This window comes from Gavialis gangeticus, unplaced genomic scaffold, assembly GCF_001723915.1.
Source record: "Gavialis gangeticus isolate Ggan-Ray unplaced genomic scaffold, GavGan_comp1, whole genome shotgun sequence".
In the NCBI taxonomy this organism is placed as follows: domain Eukaryota; kingdom Metazoa; phylum Chordata; order Crocodylia; family Gavialidae; genus Gavialis; species Gavialis gangeticus.
In genome coordinates this window covers 34,057,403-34,076,480 of record NW_017728994.1, presented here as the reverse complement: position 1 = coordinate 34,076,480, position 19,078 = coordinate 34,057,403, and the positions used below count along the sequence as shown (strand labels likewise).

At 44.4% G+C, this 19,078-nt stretch overlaps 1 protein-coding gene across 1 annotated transcript in view; it reads right to left on the bottom strand.

Moving 5' to 3' along the window:
- The window catches only part of WDFY4 (WDFY family member 4), a 376,632-nt gene that overhangs the window by 258,386 nt on the left and 99,168 nt on the right, over positions 1-19,078 (bottom strand). Inside the window, exons 15-21 of the mRNA XM_019502557.1 lie at positions 15,531-15,643; positions 14,662-14,860; positions 13,730-13,806; positions 12,928-13,146; positions 10,478-10,662; positions 3,335-3,566; positions 1,236-1,387 (exon numbers count right to left, since the gene is read on the bottom strand). Of these exons, the coding sequence (XP_019358102.1) occupies positions 1,236-1,387; positions 3,335-3,566; positions 10,478-10,662; positions 12,928-13,146; positions 13,730-13,806; positions 14,662-14,860; positions 15,531-15,643 (1,177 nt within the window). The remainder of the gene's footprint in view (positions 1-1,235; positions 1,388-3,334; positions 3,567-10,477; positions 10,663-12,927; positions 13,147-13,729; positions 13,807-14,661; positions 14,861-15,530; positions 15,644-19,078) is intronic.

Sequence of the window (19,078 nt, the reverse complement as noted above, 5' to 3'; positions counted from 1 at the left end):
GGCCTCCTTCATTCTCAGTCAGACGCAAGCAGAAGGCTAAATAGGATCACATACTGTGTGGAAATGTCAAAAACTATGGTTATGTTGCCACATATGTGCCATTTAGGCTCCTACCACATGATCGCTTATGGTGTGATGGAATCTGTTCCCTGATTCTAACAAATTACACCACTACTACTTGCCAGTGCATGGGGCACGTGGGATCATGATTCCCAGCTCCTTCTGAACCAGAAAGCAGAAAGCCAGGTACCCAGTGAGCAATCAACTGATTGGCAGTCCCAGCCCTGGGAATTCACTGGAATGCCACCCTGATGCAGTCATTCTGATGCAGTTCCAGGACTGGAACCACCCATTAGCTGACTTGTTGATCTCAGCTTTGGGACAGCACTAGAGATGGTTCCCAGAACTAGTGTGATCCCAAAACTGAGACCAACAATCTGCTGATTGTGGTTCTGAGCCTCAGGACCCTGCTGGGGCATGTCCCAGATTCTACCATGCAGCTTGCATTAGGCTGCATGGTTGGGACCCTGCCACATGATCAATATAACAATGTTTCTCAACCCATGTGTTGCGATCCAAAAATGGGTCACAAGAATATTTCAAAGGGTTGTAAACAAGTGCCAGAAAAATGCACAGAAGTGCACATTTCCCCTTGCAGGCTAGCAACATTCCAGCCTACAAGCAGCTACTTGGGGCATGGCCAGAATGCAAGGTCATGGGAGCAGCCCCTGCAGCTGGATGAAAGTATGGGGAACAGGGGTTGGAGGGTCAGGGCTTGGGGACTATCGGTGTGTGTGTGTGTGTGTGTGCACGTGCACACACATGCATGGCGAGGATGGGGGGGGCAGGTGCCTGCTGGCACTGGGGGAAGGTGGCCGGATGCCAAGACTGTGGCAGCGCAGGGAGGACGGGGCATTGCGGGTCAGGCACTGGCAGGGCCAGGGGAGTGTTAACTAGTTAACCAAATCTTAAGTGTAATGTCTGCCAAGGCCTTAGGCACAGAAAGCAAAATATGGCTCACAGCACCCTTAGAGCCCCAACTGACGTTCCAAGGGTAGGGTGTGGCTCATCCATTCTAGGGTGAATTGCCTTTGCTTCATTAAAGTGTTTCCCATCAGAGGGAAGGAACTACAGAAGTTGAGTCTGTTGTAGAGCACTGGGTATACACTGTTGCTCATGGTGTACCAAGTGCATGGTCTTATGGATTGGCAATTAGTTGGAAAAGAGTGAGCAACCTCTTTGGCAATCAGCCGGCCATCCACTTCATTGTAGCAGCACTTTATATCTTGGATTGTTGTGATGGAAGAACACACAGCATTGATCCCAAAGGAAATTTTCTCTTCTGCCATCAAGGCCATGAGCTGAGCTTGGTTGGACTGATCCTCACCTAAAATGAGAAAGCCTTTAAACTTCAAAGGAGTTATGAATTCTCAGTGCATGAGAATAAGAAACACAGATGAATGACAATTAGGGGCAATTATTTTAAAAAGAAAGGGCCCAGCTATAGCTTAACTAGAACTGAACCTGGACCTTAAACCTTTGCAACCCAGTGACAGCAGCATTCCAGCAAGTGTGTTACTTGAGGATGTGCTCAGCTGTCTCTGTTAGATACTGTTCTATGCAGCTCATATAACCTCCTAGGATTTCCATGAAGTGATGAGTCCACAGACACAGGAAGGAGGTGCCTGTTGTTAGCTAATTGCTATCAAAGGGTGAACTTTTGTCTGTCCACATACTACAAGTGAATAGTTGAGCCACATTAACAAGACCTTCCCATATCCACATGATGACAGGCAGGGGATGGTTTACCCCAGTGTGTTTATACTACTTTCTTTATGGTTTTTCAAGCCTTGTCCCAGAAAGCCAATGCAGGTTACTGAATATAAAGCAGTGGTTAGTACTCTACAGTGGCTACTATCCTGCTGTAAACAGATGACTGGAGTACATCGCAGGAAACAAAAGCCTGCTGGGGATCCCAGGACAGACAGGAGACACTGACATGAAATACTTCAAATATAACTTCTGCAAGGCACTATAGCAGTATTTCAAAACCAGGCATCCTGTTTTTCTTTGAAAAGCCAAATCTTTCTATAGCAAGCAAACGTGTCACATGCCAATTTTCATTTAGCAAAGACCCCAAGTTTTCAAGTTTGGATAGAAAACTTTCAGCTGGCCCTAGCCCTTTGCTTTAGGTTGCAGCCTCAGCAGATGGATTTCATTTACTCTTCCCAAGTGGGAGATGACCCCCGCCCCCACCATGTCCACCCCTCATCGCCTAATACAGAGGTAGATGGGCTTGTTTGTTGAACAAGCAGCAATCAATAAATAAAATGTACTGGAGATGCTTTGTCTGGCTGTTTAATAATTGAAGCTAACAGTATGCTTTAGTTAAAAAGCTTCTTCATTAAATGGAATGTAATGTAGTTTTCCCTTCTTCTCTCTCACTCTTTCTCCCACCCTGTATTGCACTACCCCAAAGTCCTCTGCAATGAAGCATATGTCTGTTTCCTTTTCTGGTACACTTTGAGTAGCACCATAAATATGTATTATCTGGTCACATCTACATATGCACTTCATTGTGGAGTAGACTAATTAGCTGTAAAATATCATTGTTGGCACATGCAACAGCATTAGGCCACAGTGAACTAATTTACACTGGTGTAAGACAGTACTCTCTCACAGCAGGGTAATTTACTGCAAGTAAACACATGTGCCAGGCAGATTTGTAGACACTGCACCCGGGAGTAGTCTACTCTGGCTCAAAGTACTCCAGAGTTTATTGCTTCACATTAATTGCATGTGTAAATGCACCCTCTGAGTAATAAGGTTCTTCCTTAATGTCTATCCCATGGAGATTTCAGCTTTCATCAATAACTTGATATCCACATAAAATAAAGACAATTGGTCTTGTGATTAAAACACTATTTTGGGGCTCAAGAGATCAGGGTTTCAGTGTTGGCTTTGCCATAGATTCCCTGTGTCCCTTGGGCTACCTACTTAGGAGCAGGTCCTTAAAGGTATTTAGGTACCTAAGGTGCAGGCAGATATCAAAGGAGATTTTCAAAAGCACTTAGGAATCTAACTCCTGAAGGACATACACCTCCTTGCCTCAGTTCCCACCTGTAAAATGAGGACACTATTACTTGGTTTCTCATATCCTTGGTCTGCCCTATAAGGCTATGCAGTTTTCATGGCAGGGACAGCCTCTAGCTGCATGCCTGGATGATGTCCAGCACAATGGGACACAACTGGAATATTAATAATATGTATTAGTAACACAGTAAAACACAGCCATGGCAGATGCATAATGTTGCAGACCAGAGCCATCACGTACCTTGAAGCTGCACTGCTTGGAAACTACTGCAGTACCTTGGGCCGAGCTTGTTAATAACCTGAAGAGTTTCCAGAGAGACTGGCTCATCAAGCAAGTAGGTAGGGCCAAGGCGCCAGGTCAAGGAGGATTTCTGTTTCCAAACCCATGGGGTCGCTATGTATCCATAAACATCGACAAAGGATGATGATTCCATGGAAATGCAGCCACCAGGTAAGGGTTGTAGGTACTGCATCTGTAACAGAGAGGTTCTCTCCTTGAAGCAGCTGTGTCTGGGAGCTTATTGACTCCTCCGTGCAAGGTGCTGACGGCCCTCTTCTACTGAAATCAACGGTTGCTAATGGCACCCATCACTTTGCAAGATCTAGTCCTTACTTTGTGAAAATCCCAGTTATGTAAAGACTAAAATTAACAGGAGCAAGTTTTCCTATTACACAGACATTCTGGACCCAGTTCATTTCTTGTGCAAATCCAATGACAGGAAGTGATAGTACCACTCTACTAAACAAAATCACTCCTACTCTTCAACTGGATAATCCAGAGTTGGTTGCAGGGTGCCATTTAATTTCCCATTAGGTAAAATAGCATTCTGCCCTAAAACTAGTTATTTAACTGCATGACTGTTCGCATGTCCTCACCAGAACTAGATAATAAGTAGATCTCTAGCAGGGAAAGTGGTGCCCAAAATGTGCTCGTGTGCTTGTAGTCTTGGACTACTGCACAGTAGCATCGTGCAGCAGCAACCATGATGCAATGCCACTCCGCAGTAGTCTCAGGCTACTGTGCAGTCAGCATCACAAAAAAGCCATTTGACAGAGCTACTGTGCAGTAATGCAGGTTACTGCCCAGTCATTTAGTACTTGTTTATACAAATATGCTGTACAGTAACGACTGCATAGTCAGCGTCTCATGTCAATGCAGCCTATAAAGAGCATCTTACTCCCTTTTTGTAGATGTGCCACAAAATCACCTCTCTATTCACAGATGCTAAAAAGCATCAGAGGCAAAATCTAGGTTAAATATTTTCCTACTGCTGCTTTATCATAAAAGTATTTGATATAGTTGCAATAGTGCCATTTAAAAATGGAATTTGGACTTCTCTCTCACTTAGCGTCCTTTGATAATCCCACCATCAGCAATAACCTGTCACACTAACTAAAGTTGAAATCCCACAGTTTACTCGATATGGCCAGATCCCTGGACCCCTAAAGACTTCAGACAGGGCTCAATGAAAGGTCATGAGAATGAATTTTCAGGACTGTTGTCTGCCATTTAATAGCCCATCTTTTTTTTTTATTATATAATTTTAATTAAATCAGCCTTGTGGCTAGCTACTAGGAAAATCTATTAAACAGGGACTGTGTCAGAAATATGACCAGGATGTAAGAGCAGCAGGACAACAGAAAAAGCTGCCTGGGGAAGTTGGACAGGGGACTGGAATGGATGGAATACAGGTTCTGCATTCCTGAAATCCTACTCCTAGATGCATCCTTTGCCCTGTGCTTTCCACTTCCCTTTCTGTGTCAAGAAAAAAATCCTACAGCATGTTCTTACATAAGAGACAACGACTGGGACAATTTTTATTTATTAAAGGCTTGTTTTATTTATTATGGGTTGTTTCACTATATGATAAACACATTTGCTGTGAATTCTGTAATCAATTTCAGTGTTCAAGTTTTATTGATGACTTTCAGTCTCATCTGAAAGAAATCTTAATTTAATTTGCCTTCATTCATGGAATAGATATAGGTCCCACAAGGCATTAAAGAGACTGATCGTATTGGGAAAAATATTTGGAAGTGAACAGATTGCTTTTGCAAACATAACTCAAAGCACTTCACGTGCATTACAACTGATTTAAAATCTAAGAAGAAACCGAAGTTAGGAGGACTACATGACAGTTCAAAGGGTCTGCATTAGAAATGATTTGCATTTTCCATCCCACCAGCCTGAAAAACTCAAAAATCAAATGTGTCGCCTGAAAGCATCTTGAAGTGAAAAACATAATAAATTTAAGGCTTTCTTTATTTGCCTATAGTATCTGTTTTTGGGGTGTGTTTGGGTCACATTTCCAAAATTTGTCTCACAATCAAGCAGGCTAGAAAAAAGGAAATTACTTACCATTAAGTGTGTGAAAGGCAAGAACTTCTTATGGTGATATCTTTTGTTGGACCAGCTATGTATTGGGATAAATCCTTGCCTCTCACCTAATTTCTGGACCATCACAGCTACAACATTACTCTTACACTCTTACATAACCAGTAAGTGGAATTCTTTGAGATGTAGTGTCCACATAAACAGTCTCCCTTGCGGGTGTGACTCAGCCCCTAACCCCTGGGCCAGATATTTTTTGTCTTAGCAGTACCCATATGGCACACACAGGCCCTATCTTCCTTCCCACCTCCTGCTGAGTGAATAAAAGACAGAACACACTTCCCGCTCCTCGGTTTCCTCTCAGCTACGGAGCCCTCTCTTGCATCTGACACCAAGGAAAAGAGGAATGCAGTCAGAATTCGAATGTTGGGACATCACATCTCAAAACACTCCACCTACTGACAAGTAGGTTCATTTTCTGTTTTGAGTAACAGTACACATACACATTTGCTCTTGTAGGTGACTTCAAGCCAATGTCCATATATACCTGGAGGTGGCCATTGGAGTCCTGAAACAAATAGCAAATGGAGTGCTCACATGCATGAGAAAGGATCTCATTCTGCCCTACCTTTTGATATAAAATATGACAAAGGTGTTATCTGTCTTCATCTGGACATGTTATCTTTGACTATACAAACTCTCAGCACTACTCCAGGTTCTAATACATTGATATAAAGGCTCATCTCCTCCAGCAACCAGAGTCCCTGCACCTGGTGACCACTGGAATGTGTTTCTCACCCTCAGAGAGACATATTCATCATTATATTAACAGACAGGTGGAGAAAGGTGAACAACATTCCTCTGCATGGGACCATATGAGGGAAGACAGTGCCTAGATTGGAAGTGTGATAATTTTGTCCAAGGAGTCACTGGAAAGTAAAACTTCCCAGCTTACAAGCCCCTAAAGTGAAGTCTAACATGAGGTGTCACAAAGTTGCAAGAGGCTACGTGCCTATGGATGGACAGGTAAGATCTTACTATCTTCATAGGATTCTTCCTGACTGAAGGGATGAGCTCCGCTGGCAACTGGAATCAATCCTCCAGGAGGTAAGCCCTCATTTTCATAGAATTCAGAGTAGCTCCTATGAAAAAGTCTCTGCCTTGGGACTATGGAGTGGGCTCAAGTACACCACGGGTGAAACAACTAAGGTAACTAACATCATTATAAGAATGATACTCTGCCAATGCCAATTCTAAGCTGGGTACCTACACAAGCTGTGCCAATGGGCTGGGTGACAGCATGTCAGGAGACAGTGCTGAGTAGTACAGGAAAATATTCTTCATTTGAGAAAGAGAAGGATGTGCAGAACTTGACAGTGTATCAGCCATGGTCTCTTAGCACTGAGGTCAGAAAGTACCAAAGAGAAGGACATGAGGAAACTACCCTACGAAGGACAGACATCTTTTAAGGTCTCAGGAAGCTTCAGACTTAGCACAGAGGTGAAACACTGCTTGGGTGCAAAAGGATGAAGGGGCATGTGTAGACAAAATGAGAGGTGCGTGCACACAACACTTTAAAACAGGTTAAATGCTTTTGCACCACTTTAATGGTGTCAGTGTTTGCACGGGTACGCAGCATATTGCGCGTTAATTCCAGCCGCTACAGGAAATTCGGTGGCGTAATGCGCCTTGAATGACTTGGGGCACAGCAAACTAAAACTCCTTCATGGAGTTTTAATTTGCTGCCCCTACAGCTGCAAAGCAAAGCACCGGGCTCTATACAGCTCCATGGCTCTGCAGGAAGCCCTGCAGGCAGCCTGGCAGCAATCCGGGAAGGCAGGCTCCACCCAAGAAAAGCAGCGAGCCTGATCTTTTTCTTTCCCCCCGCCCCGGAGCCTGCCTGCCTGCCTGAGCTGCGTGGGGGCCCGGTGCTTCCCTCCACGGCTGCAGTGCCCCCCAGGACCACCTGAGCCAGGTGCCTGTAGGCAGGTGCCACCTGGGGGGGAGCCGCTGCTGCTGCAGAAAGAAGCACCAGCCCCCCTCGCAGCCCAGGGGCCACTCCACCCACCAGCAGCTTGCCCTCCCCTCCCCACTAGACAGGCAGGTAAGTCAGCAGGGTGTGTACATGACATGGGGTTTTAATCAGCCCTAAATTGAAGTGGTGTTTTTTAAAACCCACCACTTCAATTTAGGGCCCCTGCTTTGTCTACACACGACCAAGACCCTCTTCTTATTCACAGCTGATAAGGGGTTCAGACCTATTTTCCTTTGGCCTTATGATGGTCTGTGAAGCTAGTGCAAAGCCAACAAATCTGGCTCCTAGATAATGTGAGGTTCTGCATTAAACCCCTGAGAAAAGAACTTCCTGAGCCAAGATAGTGTGACAGTCAAAGCGCCCAGGTCTTTTAAACCTCACCTATCCATCCTGTCAGCTCTAAGGTCTCAGGTCTTTTCTCTCCTTCTAGAACCTGATGGGTAAAGGAAGTCAACTACGAATCAATGAGCCAAAGATGAGTCGATTGCATTTTGGATCTGCTTCCGATTGGCGATCTCCCTTTGAAACACTGAAGGAACTTTTCCAGTATCAACTTTGCCAACACCAAGGTTGACTCAGGTCAGCACAGGGATCCAGCGTTGGCTGTTCAGTGCTACAAGGAAGATCTTGACCATGGATCTAAGGCCAAACAAAAAGGACCTCTGCAGGAAGAGCCTTAGTGACTCCTCCTTGTAGCTTTGGTCTGAAGGATCAACATGAGGCTTTCCTAGACAGAGGAGACATCTCATACAGCCATCTGTTGCCAGAATCAGACTGTCACAGGAGGGTCACAGAGGAAATCATAGAGAACACAAGGAATCTGAATTCTTGGTTGAGGTGATCTCTTTTATTAGACCAACTAGATATTTGCAAAAAATCAGTCTATTTGCTAGCTTCTGGACACACCCGCCCTTCTTCAGGCACAGCAGAGTACAAAGATTGTAAAATTTCTCCTAGCTGGAAATTAAATTCATATTTCACAGGAGAGCTGAAAGGTGTTGTAAGACCTCCTGGTTGGAAAAGTTAATTTTGTGCAAATTAGGCTCAGATAAAAGTTAGACCAGTCTTCTATTTACCTCAAAGTTGTTTGATGGCAAGCAGGATACTGACTTATGCTTCCCTCTGGTTATGATGTTTCATATTTCACAGGAGGATGGGCTGATGGAAGGCTGTCTTGGGCAAGGAATTGATCTTGTGTTGAGGCAGCTCTGTGAACTTGCAAATTTGGCTCAAAACAAAAGGCTGGAGCAGTGGTGTCAGCTTTTAGTTTTCAAGATGTTGAATTTTGCTTCCTTCTTGTAAAATTATGAAGTTTATGAGGAAGCTTAAGATGAAGACAGTGTCAAGATCAACTCACTATATGCTCAGAAAGACTGGTTCCAAAGTGGGACCAGAAAGCAGTTAGGACACCCGTCTGAAATGGTGGTGCCCTGTGGCATTGTTAGATTTACATGTTTATGCAAAAAGTGATGGGTCACCTGGTTACAAACTTGAGGGAAAATTCTCAGCTTTTCTTCCTAGGATGGTGAAGCAGCAGCATACAAACTGAGTAAAAAGGGAGCGGGGGAAACCTTACGATTTAGAGAAGGTTTCTTAGTACCTGGGTATCTGCTTTGCTCCATTAGACCTAAGCTGCTCAGAGTCTCACCAGTGCTCTGTCTTTCACAGAGGTTGAGAATAACTGAGAAATAGGAACAGTGTACTGCCTTCTGCCCTTTTAGCATAGGGCATGAGAGCAAGAGCTGGAGGACACCCTCCCAGTACTGCTAAGGCAAAGTCTTGAATTGAGGGCCCAAGATGAAAGAGACACGTGCAAGTGAGAATGACTCTGTGGACAATTAATAGACAGAGAAATTACTTTTTTAAATTAAAAACCAAGATTCTAATATAACATCAAGACTCCAGGAAGTGGTGACCTATTGAAAACACTAAGCACTGCAAGTCTTGCAATGAAATTATGAGAATTAGTACTTGGGCAGTTTGTAAACCTCTTTTTGAGTAATCTGACACCACAGCAGATTGTTTCATTGCAAGAAGCAGGCAGAGGATGACTGGAAAAATCACACTGGTGAAGAGATTTGATAACCTCAGCACTTAAGGATCTTGATTTTCAAAGCTCAGATGCTCAACAATCCCAAAGATTGTCCAGTCTTTTTAAGGTATCTCACATTTAACACCCAAAAATCACTCCACATTTTTTTAAAATGTGAACCTAAGGGTACATCTACACTGTAATCCAAAGATGTGGCTGCAGACCATACCATACCCCTGGCAGCTTTATGCTACCTAGCATGGGGGCTGCTAACACAGTAGTCAAAGCAGCACAGGGCTCAGCATGGGCTAGGTGCCTAAATATCTGGCTAAGTTCTTGGGAGGATTTTGTGGACTCTGCGTTGAACCCCACGTTGTTGTGACTACATTGCTTTCAGTACCCAAACAAGCCAATGTACAGCTAATTTGGATGTATTATGCACATTCAAACTGCTGTGCAGGGATATCCTAAGGTCCCGGACAGATGAACACAGGTTGCAGAGTAATTTACAATGGTTTTGTATTTCACTGAAAATTGCAACAGGATGAGGAATAGACAGACATGCAGCTACTATTCAGTAGGTGGTTATAACTGTGCCTGACTGCTAGGTGGCAGGGAGTAGGTAAAGATGCATTGGCCTTAAACTGCTATTCTGGGATAGGTGCAGATAGACTAAACCTAAACCAGTGTAAATTATACCGGAGCAGTTTTACCCTTGATTCTCTGAGGGAAAATTCTCTCCCATTCTGGTTAAAGGGGATGCATCATATTTGCTACTTGAATATGCTGGTGTATTACTGATTATATCAATGAAAAATGTGGTGCCTAGCCAAGCCCCAAGTGCCTAAGTATTCAGGCAATTTCCATCTTTAGTTTAATACCATACCCTCCAGTGTATATGGAGAGTATACAAAGCACATGTAGTTTCCTAGCTGAAGCAACCAAAACAAGAAAATTCAAACAATCACCTGTCAAGAAGATTTACCTTAGCAGAGCCAAGCATCTGTCCATTTATATAAGCTGATACAATGCAGTTCCTCTTCATTTCCTTAGCAACAGTCACTACAAGGTGATGCCACTGCCCAGTGACTAGCAGTTTGCCACAGCCAAACTGGACTTGCACTGGGGCCACAGAGGGAGCTGGGACTTCACTTTCAGGTTCCATGATGTCTGCAAAAACCAATACAGGGGCTGTCAGACAAATCAGGGTCTGCCTCTTACTGTGTGTTTACCCAAGACCTGGCATCACTGGACCTCAATTCTGACAGGTGTCTTTGGCAATTAATGGCAGTAATAATAATAATAGTGAAATCTTTTCATTTGTACAGTTCAAGCTTTTCTAAAAATAAAAAATAGATGTCAATATCATTTTCTCCATTTCACAGTATCATTTTCCCCTTCCTCTATGGGAAACTGAGCTATAAAAGTGACTTGTCAAGGTCACTCAGTGGACCAGTATCAAAACTAGGAACAGAGCACATTTGCAGACTCCCAGTCAACATTGCATTCACCAGACCGCACTGACTATGGAACATAATTAATAATAAAATTGAGGCATAGAAAATTGATGCAACTTGCACAATGTTGTATAGAGATTGAGCAGAAGAGCCAGAAGTAAGACTGGGACATTTCTCTTAAAGTTTGCTAGGAAAGGGAAGGGATGAAGAAATATACACACACACTAAAATATTGGAGTTCTATCATCAAGACCTGAGACTTGGATCTGAGACAGGATCTGGATAACAAGAGGCTATTCACATGCCATATAGTCTAAGTGTTACTCAGTGCTTTTCTAGCAAACTGAGGAGAGGAATACAGATACTGTAAATACACAAAATACCCATTTCATTTGCAATGACATTTCACTCCAAACAACACAGAGTGCTACCAATTGCAATTACTGCTGCTGTTCTGTAAGTACAGCTCTAAAAATTATGTACAAAAAATATAAATGGAACACCAAACAGAATCAATATAAATTTTCATGTGAGTTCCTATCAATCAGAGCTGGGCAGGTGATAATTCTCCAGGTTTTAGGATATTCCAGCTGGTGAAGTACAGTGTGATTGCCTCTGCACCAGCTCTGGTACAGGAACTGGGAAAAGGGATTGTAGTACTTCCATGCTTGTATTAACTCAGCTGAGAGGTACAGTGATAGTTGAACACATTGCTGATTATCATCAGATAGATACTCCTCCTACAAAAAGGGCTAACTTTACTATGATTAGCACTTAGCACGTTTTACTGCTTGAATGTGCAGCTACTCATGTATTATGGTCAGCTAACATATCCTAAGTATCACATGTGACAGAACCCTGACTGTTGCACAGTAGTGATCCCCTACCTACCCCACTTGCTATATCATCTCACAAAGCAGATTGTTTTAGTTCACTCTGCAGGACTGGCTTGGGGATCTGAGAAATATCACTGATTGGGGCACATGTCAATTTTCCCTAGCCCATATGACATATCCCAGCTACTAATAGCCCCCAAGGGATGATTTGCATTCTGAGCATGCCCCTCTCCCACCTCCTATACCAGGGCTGAGCTGGAACTAACACACAAACCAGACATTCCAGTTCCACAGCAATGGGTAGTTACCTCACTCTGAGAGACACTCGCCTATCCAGTTATTGCTATTGAGATGACATATAAGATGCTAAGATACTGTGTTACTAGGTGGCAGCATGAAACCCCACAATAGACAGACAGTAAGTTGTAGGAGGGGGAGCACAACAGGAGAAGAGGTCTTTCTCCCTTACCTTCTCCCTACTTGTCCCTTAAGATCAACAGCTCTCCACATTTTTGACTCCAGGAACTGCTCCATAACTTTTTCTGAATTTAGCAGCACCCTCTGTGGATGCAGGCAAATGGAGCTGCTCCTTTTCTGCATGCAAGGGAGACGTACCCCCCCCACCCCCACCCTTTGTCTTGATGCATGAAGCCCACCAGGCACCCCCCACCCACCAGGAAACAGGGGCAGTGAGGACACTTACTTTATCTTGTCTGCAGTGGTAGCATTGCCAGTATGGGTTCTTAGGCAGACCAGCAGCAACCTCATGGCAAGCATTCATCAGGGCAGGCTGCAGCAGAGTGCCCCCTCCTGCCACAGCCACCTCCCAGTCTGGCCCCACATGGTGTCTCCCAGAAACAGAGGTGCAACAGGGCAGTCCCACATGGTGACACTGGTAGGGCAAAACCCTTAAAAGGATCTTACGACACTCTAGTGTGTCACAGCACCTCAGCTTAGGACCACTGTTTTAGACCAAAGCAACTAGTTCATAGTAGCTCCCAATTCCCAAGGCTCTTCGCAGAAAAAGAGGCTGCAATTTCCTTTTCAAATCAAGGTGGAAATTCAATCTTTAGAACCTCTACTTTTTTCTCCAAATGATTGAGACCCTGTAGGGACCACAGAATGGCTGAGGAACACCTTACCCAATGGCTGGAATTCTGTTTCCTCTGTAGAGATGATTAAGGAGCGGTTTTGGGGAGAAAAGCTCACTGAAAAACAGACAAACTCCTGCTCTGTCCTTGACATATGTCGCACCACACTAAGGAACCGGACTGGGTGGGTATCATATGCCAAACCAAACCTGCTGACCAGGAACCAGGAGGAGAAAGTCAGGCCACCAAGAGGAGGAAACAATCGGGCACCTGTGGTCAAGAAACAAAATGGATATAAGGGCTCTGGTTCCCCCATTCCCAGCAAGGCCTTGCCTTTTTTATCTGAAAATCTGAAAGAATATTGGTCCAATCTCACTGCAGAAGTTCAGAAGTTCCAAGGCATGTTTGTGGAAGAAGCAACCATGGACTCAAAAGTGCTTCAAATCCTATTTCCCTGCTCCAGTAATGAGCCCTTTATCCAAGACAATACTGGAAAAGTATCTCACAGAAGCATCCAGATCCAAAACTGAAAATAAGCATTCTCTAATTTACCAAATCCAGATGTTCAGAGATGGACAAATATTCCTAGCCACATTTCCAATAATTTTGTCCAAGCTGGTTCTAAATGTCTTTTTCCCCTGAGAGACTTCTGTGCTATTTAACAAAATTCACTTGGTAAGACATTCATTTATCCTTTTAACAACTGGCTATCATGTTGCAGCTTGGCCCATGCTAGAGAAATGCTCAGAGCTGGGTCTGAGCACAGAGGTGGAAGACAGTCTGTGACCACCTCTGGCTAACACTGAATGCTTGAGGTTCTCCGAAGGGCATAAATGAAACAGAAGGTACTTACCTTTTCCAACTCCTCCTGAGATGGATTGTTCGGTATTGGGGCCCAAAACAGTGGCAAGCGTGGGGAGGAATAAACAACTACAAAAAACAAAGAACACTGCTTAGCAGAAATTCAAACACTTCTCAATGGGCCTCCACTAGCCTGATCCTGAACTCATTTTACCTCCAACTGTCCTAATTAATACAATCCAGTAGGACTGCAATCTCAGAAAGTAGGGCTCTAAATTGAAAATTTTAAGAACATGAACAAATTTTCATGGTAGGGTTGGAGTGTTGTTGCAGCTGTGATGGTCCAAGAAATGTCCAAGGAGCAAGGCTTTATACCAGCTTTCAGGCATCAGGACTGCCTATACACATGGCTGTTGGCATTTTAATGAGAACACTGCAGCATCGCTGCAACATCACATGTATTAAGCTCCCACTCATTTAAAAATGGCCACAGGGCACTTTAAATAAACCTCACTGAATGAGGTTTAGATAAAGCATCCCATGGCCATTTTTAAACATGTGAGGGCTTAATCCATGTGGCGTTGCAGCATTTCAATTAAAGCGGGTGCCAGGGAACTGCTCTAATTAAAATGCCCCTCTCAGCCCCCAACCCCTGAGCACATGTATAGGCAGCCCTGGTGCCCTTCCTCGGATCTAAAGAAGTAGCAGACGCAGGCTGAGCTAAATTTAGATCACCCTGTGTTTGCTTCCCTTTCACCCCTGAGGAAGGATACCAGATGCCCAAAAGTTTATCCAACAGTTCTTCAAACTTTCTGTGCTATCATTGAAGTGGGCAGGCAGAGTTGTGTACCACCACTGAGGCCACATGTGGAGTATGGATAGGGGCATAGGTTCAGCTCAGAGAAGAGCTGAAGGACTCTCTTTAGCCCAAACCAGAAGCTTGAAAACACTGCAGAGCAGCAATAAAAGAAGCAGCAGTGATACCCGTAGCCCTCTGCTGACATGTCGAACTCCACAAAGGATGGAGCCAAGGAAGTGTTGGGCAGCTGGAAGTTCCGTGGTGACGTCATGGAAATGAGACTCATCGCTGTTTGGAGAGCCACAGCAGACCCCCTGTGCACCCAAGGTGAGTTGGTGGCTGGTGGAGGAACTGCACTTTTGTCCAATGTGACAACTTCTAAACCTACAACAACAATGCAGGGCATTACTTGGTGCTCACTACTACACAGTGGCTTTTTTCAGCAGTCTTCTTCTCAACTTCATATCCAACATAGAAAAGATAGGATACCCTGGATACGTCTACATTGTGTCCCCAGCGTGTCCCAGAAGGGATTCCCCCAAGCATGCCTTCCTAGCAGGTCCCACACATATATGTCAAATTTCAAAATGCAGAGGTGGAGCTGCTCCAGAGTGTTCAAAAGGGGCCACTGCAGATGCCCCTGGAGAAACTGCACCACCAAATTTCCCAGTCTGGCATATATAAGCAGAAGGGGGTGGTGCTGTTTTGGAGCTAAGCACAATAAAGCATTATAGTACAATGGGAATTGGGGCTGGGGGCACAGATGGGCATCCATAAAAGGAAATGGGTATGCCCCCTGCTCCAGCCCAGGAAGTCCCCTTTTTGGGTTGTGGAGAACTACTGAATGTGCTAGTATAAACTACTGCTCAGTGGCTGTTACACACTTCTTCCTCTGGCCATTCCACAGACACTGGCCCATTCTTTTCACCAGCCTAGAGCCTAATGTCCTCAAACACCATATCTGTGCTCTATCTAGCTCCTAAAGCAGCATCCCATTAACATGTGAACAGACCATCACCTGAGTATGGACAACATGCTCAACACTCTTCCTTACTTTTATTCCAAGCTCCTTTATTCAAACCATCCTCTTGACTTGATGGCACCAGAATTCTCTTTGTGCCACCTCCTGACACTGCTGGCAGAGATGCTTCGAGCCAGAGAAACTTCCTGGAATGTGTAAACCAAAGAAGAGGAAAACAATCTTAGAAGGAGAATTTTTCAGCATGCTGACATCAGTGCAAATACAGCACAGCCCCAATATCACCAAATTTTATCTTGTGAAACAACCCTCCATTTGAAAAGCAGAGCTAGGCAAAATAAAACAAAACAGCACTAAAAGACAGTTTTTGAGACAGTATCAATACTTTTCATGGAATTTTTTTATTGAATTTGTCAATTTTTTCTTAAGTATAAAATTTATTTTCATTTTTAAATAATGTTGCCTTATTTTATGCTATTTTATACATGTGGTGCTCAAAGCACATCCCATGGCCTGAGTCATCCACCCATGTTCTGGGAGCCCTGCAGCAAGTAATGTTGCCACTGCACCCTACCACTACATTTTTGGACCAATAAAGTGCCCCATAGGGTAAATGTCAAGATCCCATGTGCTGGATCAGACTGGCATTCAGGTTCAGCCCTGGCATATATGCCAGGACCTGGCCCAATAAGTTGGTTCTCAGCTCCAGACATGGTACATGGTACCAGATCCAGCACATGGGCCTGGGACCACGCAGCAGATCCAACCTGCGGACTGCCTGCACAGCACTCATCTGGCCTTGGTCCTTGAAAGGTTGAGCAGCACTGTTATATACTCCACTTTCAAACTTTCTTCCCTTTGGACAAAGTGAAACCAAAATACATTTTAAGCAAAACTCTTTTCACTTTTAACTTAAAATATTCCTGAAAAGATATTTCAAACAAATTGTGTTCTTTTCTATTATTTTTGGTAGCAAAATTAAATATTTTCACCAGCTTTACTGAAGAGCCTATCTGTGTAGCAGCATGAGACTGGGTTATAACACAGATGTTTAAATCACTGATGCCACAGATCTCGTCTGAAACAGATGTTGATCAAGAGGGCACTGATTTTAAATAGTATTGTGGAGATACCAAATGTATCTTCAGATTATGTTTCTAAGACGAGATATTTCCCAAGATCAATTATAGAAGTAATGGTCTTTTGAACAACATACCAGTGGAAAACCTGGACAAATTCCTGGACTACATGAAAACCTGATATTCACACCAAGTTGGCCTTTGTTAGCATTAAGACAATTTTATCTAATGTAAGGGACTGAGAAATAAGACTACATGTTCAACTCATGGGTCTGTTATTGAACCTGAGTGACTGTACAAAAATCACTTAATCCCCCTGTGTATCAGTTTTTCCACAGGCAACTGTTAGGGGAGCATGGGGTGGGCACGTGCCTTCCCTGAGATTGGCCTCCGACTCGGCTCCGCGCAGGATAGGGCAGGTTTTTTGCCATGCAGGCCGGCAGCGTGTTGGGGCGGGGAAGGCACTAAGCCACGGCACAGAAGTATAGGAGTGGATATGAGGCTTTTGGCCTGCCTCCAAGCCCACCCACAAATTGTGCCCCCCCCCCGACTCAGGAGGAACCTGTCATCCCCAAGTTTTTTCCATCTGCAAACCAGGGAAAAACAATCCAGACCTTTCCTCCCTCTGGCTCTAATAAAAAAAATTGTTCAGCACATGGATGAATATGACTTTCTAGGGAGAAATCAACATGGCTTTGTCAATGGGAAATCATGCCTCATCAACCTACTAGGAGTTCTTTGAAGGGGTCAATAAGCAGGTATACTGGGGTGATCCAGTTGACATGGTATATCTGGACTTTGAAAACACCTTTGACAAGGTTCCCCATAAGAGGTTCTTAACTAAATTAGGTAGCCATAGGATTATAAGGAATGTCCATTCATGGACTCGAAATTGGCTCAAAGATAGAAAGCAAAGAGCGAGTATAAATGGTTAATTTTCAAGATAGAAAGAAGTAAACAGTGGGTCCCCCAAGGATCTGTGTTAAGACCAGTGCTGTTTAACATATTCATAAATGATCTGGAAAAGGGGATGAGTAGCAAGGTGGCCAAACTTGCCAATGAATTAAGCAAAGTGGCAAAAACCAAGGCAGACTGCGAGGAACTACAGAAGAATCTGGCATGATTGAGTGAATGAGCAACTAAATGGCAGATAAGTGCAAAGTGATGCACTGGGACAAAACAAACTCAAACTATCCTACACTATGACGGGCTCTATATTAGCTGTTACCACACAGGAGAGAGATCTGGGAGTCATGTGGACAGTTCCATAAAAACATCAGCTCAGCGTTCAACAGCCAGCAAAATGATAGGAATTATTAAGAAGGGAATTGTGAACAAAACAGAAAGTATCATTATTTCCCCTTAATAAATCCATGATCCATCCACATCTTGAATAGTGGGCCCAGTTCTGGTCCCCACACCTCTAAAACGATATAAAAAAACTAGAGAAATTACGGAGAAAGGCAACAAGAATGATTAGCCGTATGGACAGGCTTCCATATGGGACACTAAAGAGGCTAGGCCTATTCAGTTTAGAAAAGATATGCTTGAGAGGGGACATGATAAGGGCTTACAAAATACCAAATGGCAAAGAGGAAGTAAATAGGAATTTATTATTTACTAGCCAACTGCCATTATTTACTAGCCAACTGCCCGTCATGAATGATGAAGCATTTCAGGGAGAGCTTAATGCTCCCCACCACTCACGCTTTGGGGCCGGCCATGTAAACCAGGGGCGAGCAATTCTTTTGGTAGGACGGCCATTTACTGAGTTTTGGCAAGCTATCGAAGGCTGCATGGGTAGCTCCGCCCCTTGGCAAGTGCCCCTCCCCCCCAGTTGTCATCTTGTGACCAGAAGTCCCACCCCCTAACCCCTGACCTTTGCCACCAGAAGTCCCTCTCCTTGCCCCTGGAAGTACTCCGTTCAGCAAGGGGTTGTGCCATCTTGGAACCAAAAAGATACCACATTAAATTCCAAAAAGGAAACATCTACAGCATTCATTAATCTGATTTCAAACAATATTTTTTTCCCACTATACATGTGTTTGTGTAGTGCACATAGAGGAGATTGTACAATAGCTTAAAATGAAGTTTTACTCTTGCATATTGTGGGAGATGGGTATAGGTTTGTAGGGGACTGTGGGTGTATGTGGATATGTGGGATGTGGGTGAGTATGGGGTTTATGTGGGGTTGTATGGGGGGAGGGTGCCTGGCCTGTGTGACGGGGTATAGATGGTGGGGTCTGCGTGTACGGTAGTGCGAGGGGAGTGTGAGTGCATTTGTGGGGCGTGTGTGTGGGAATAGTCCTATGAACTCACACACCCACTCGGCCCCTGACCCCACAACAACACCCACCCACTCTGCCCCTGGCCTCACAACCACAATCACCCTCCCACTCTGCTGCCTGCTGCACACCCACACCCATCCACCCACCCAGACAGCCCCTGGCTGCCCACCCACCTTCCCACTCTGCCCCTGGCTCCACAACCACACCCACCCACCCATGCTACCCCTGGCTGCACAACCACACCCACACACCCACC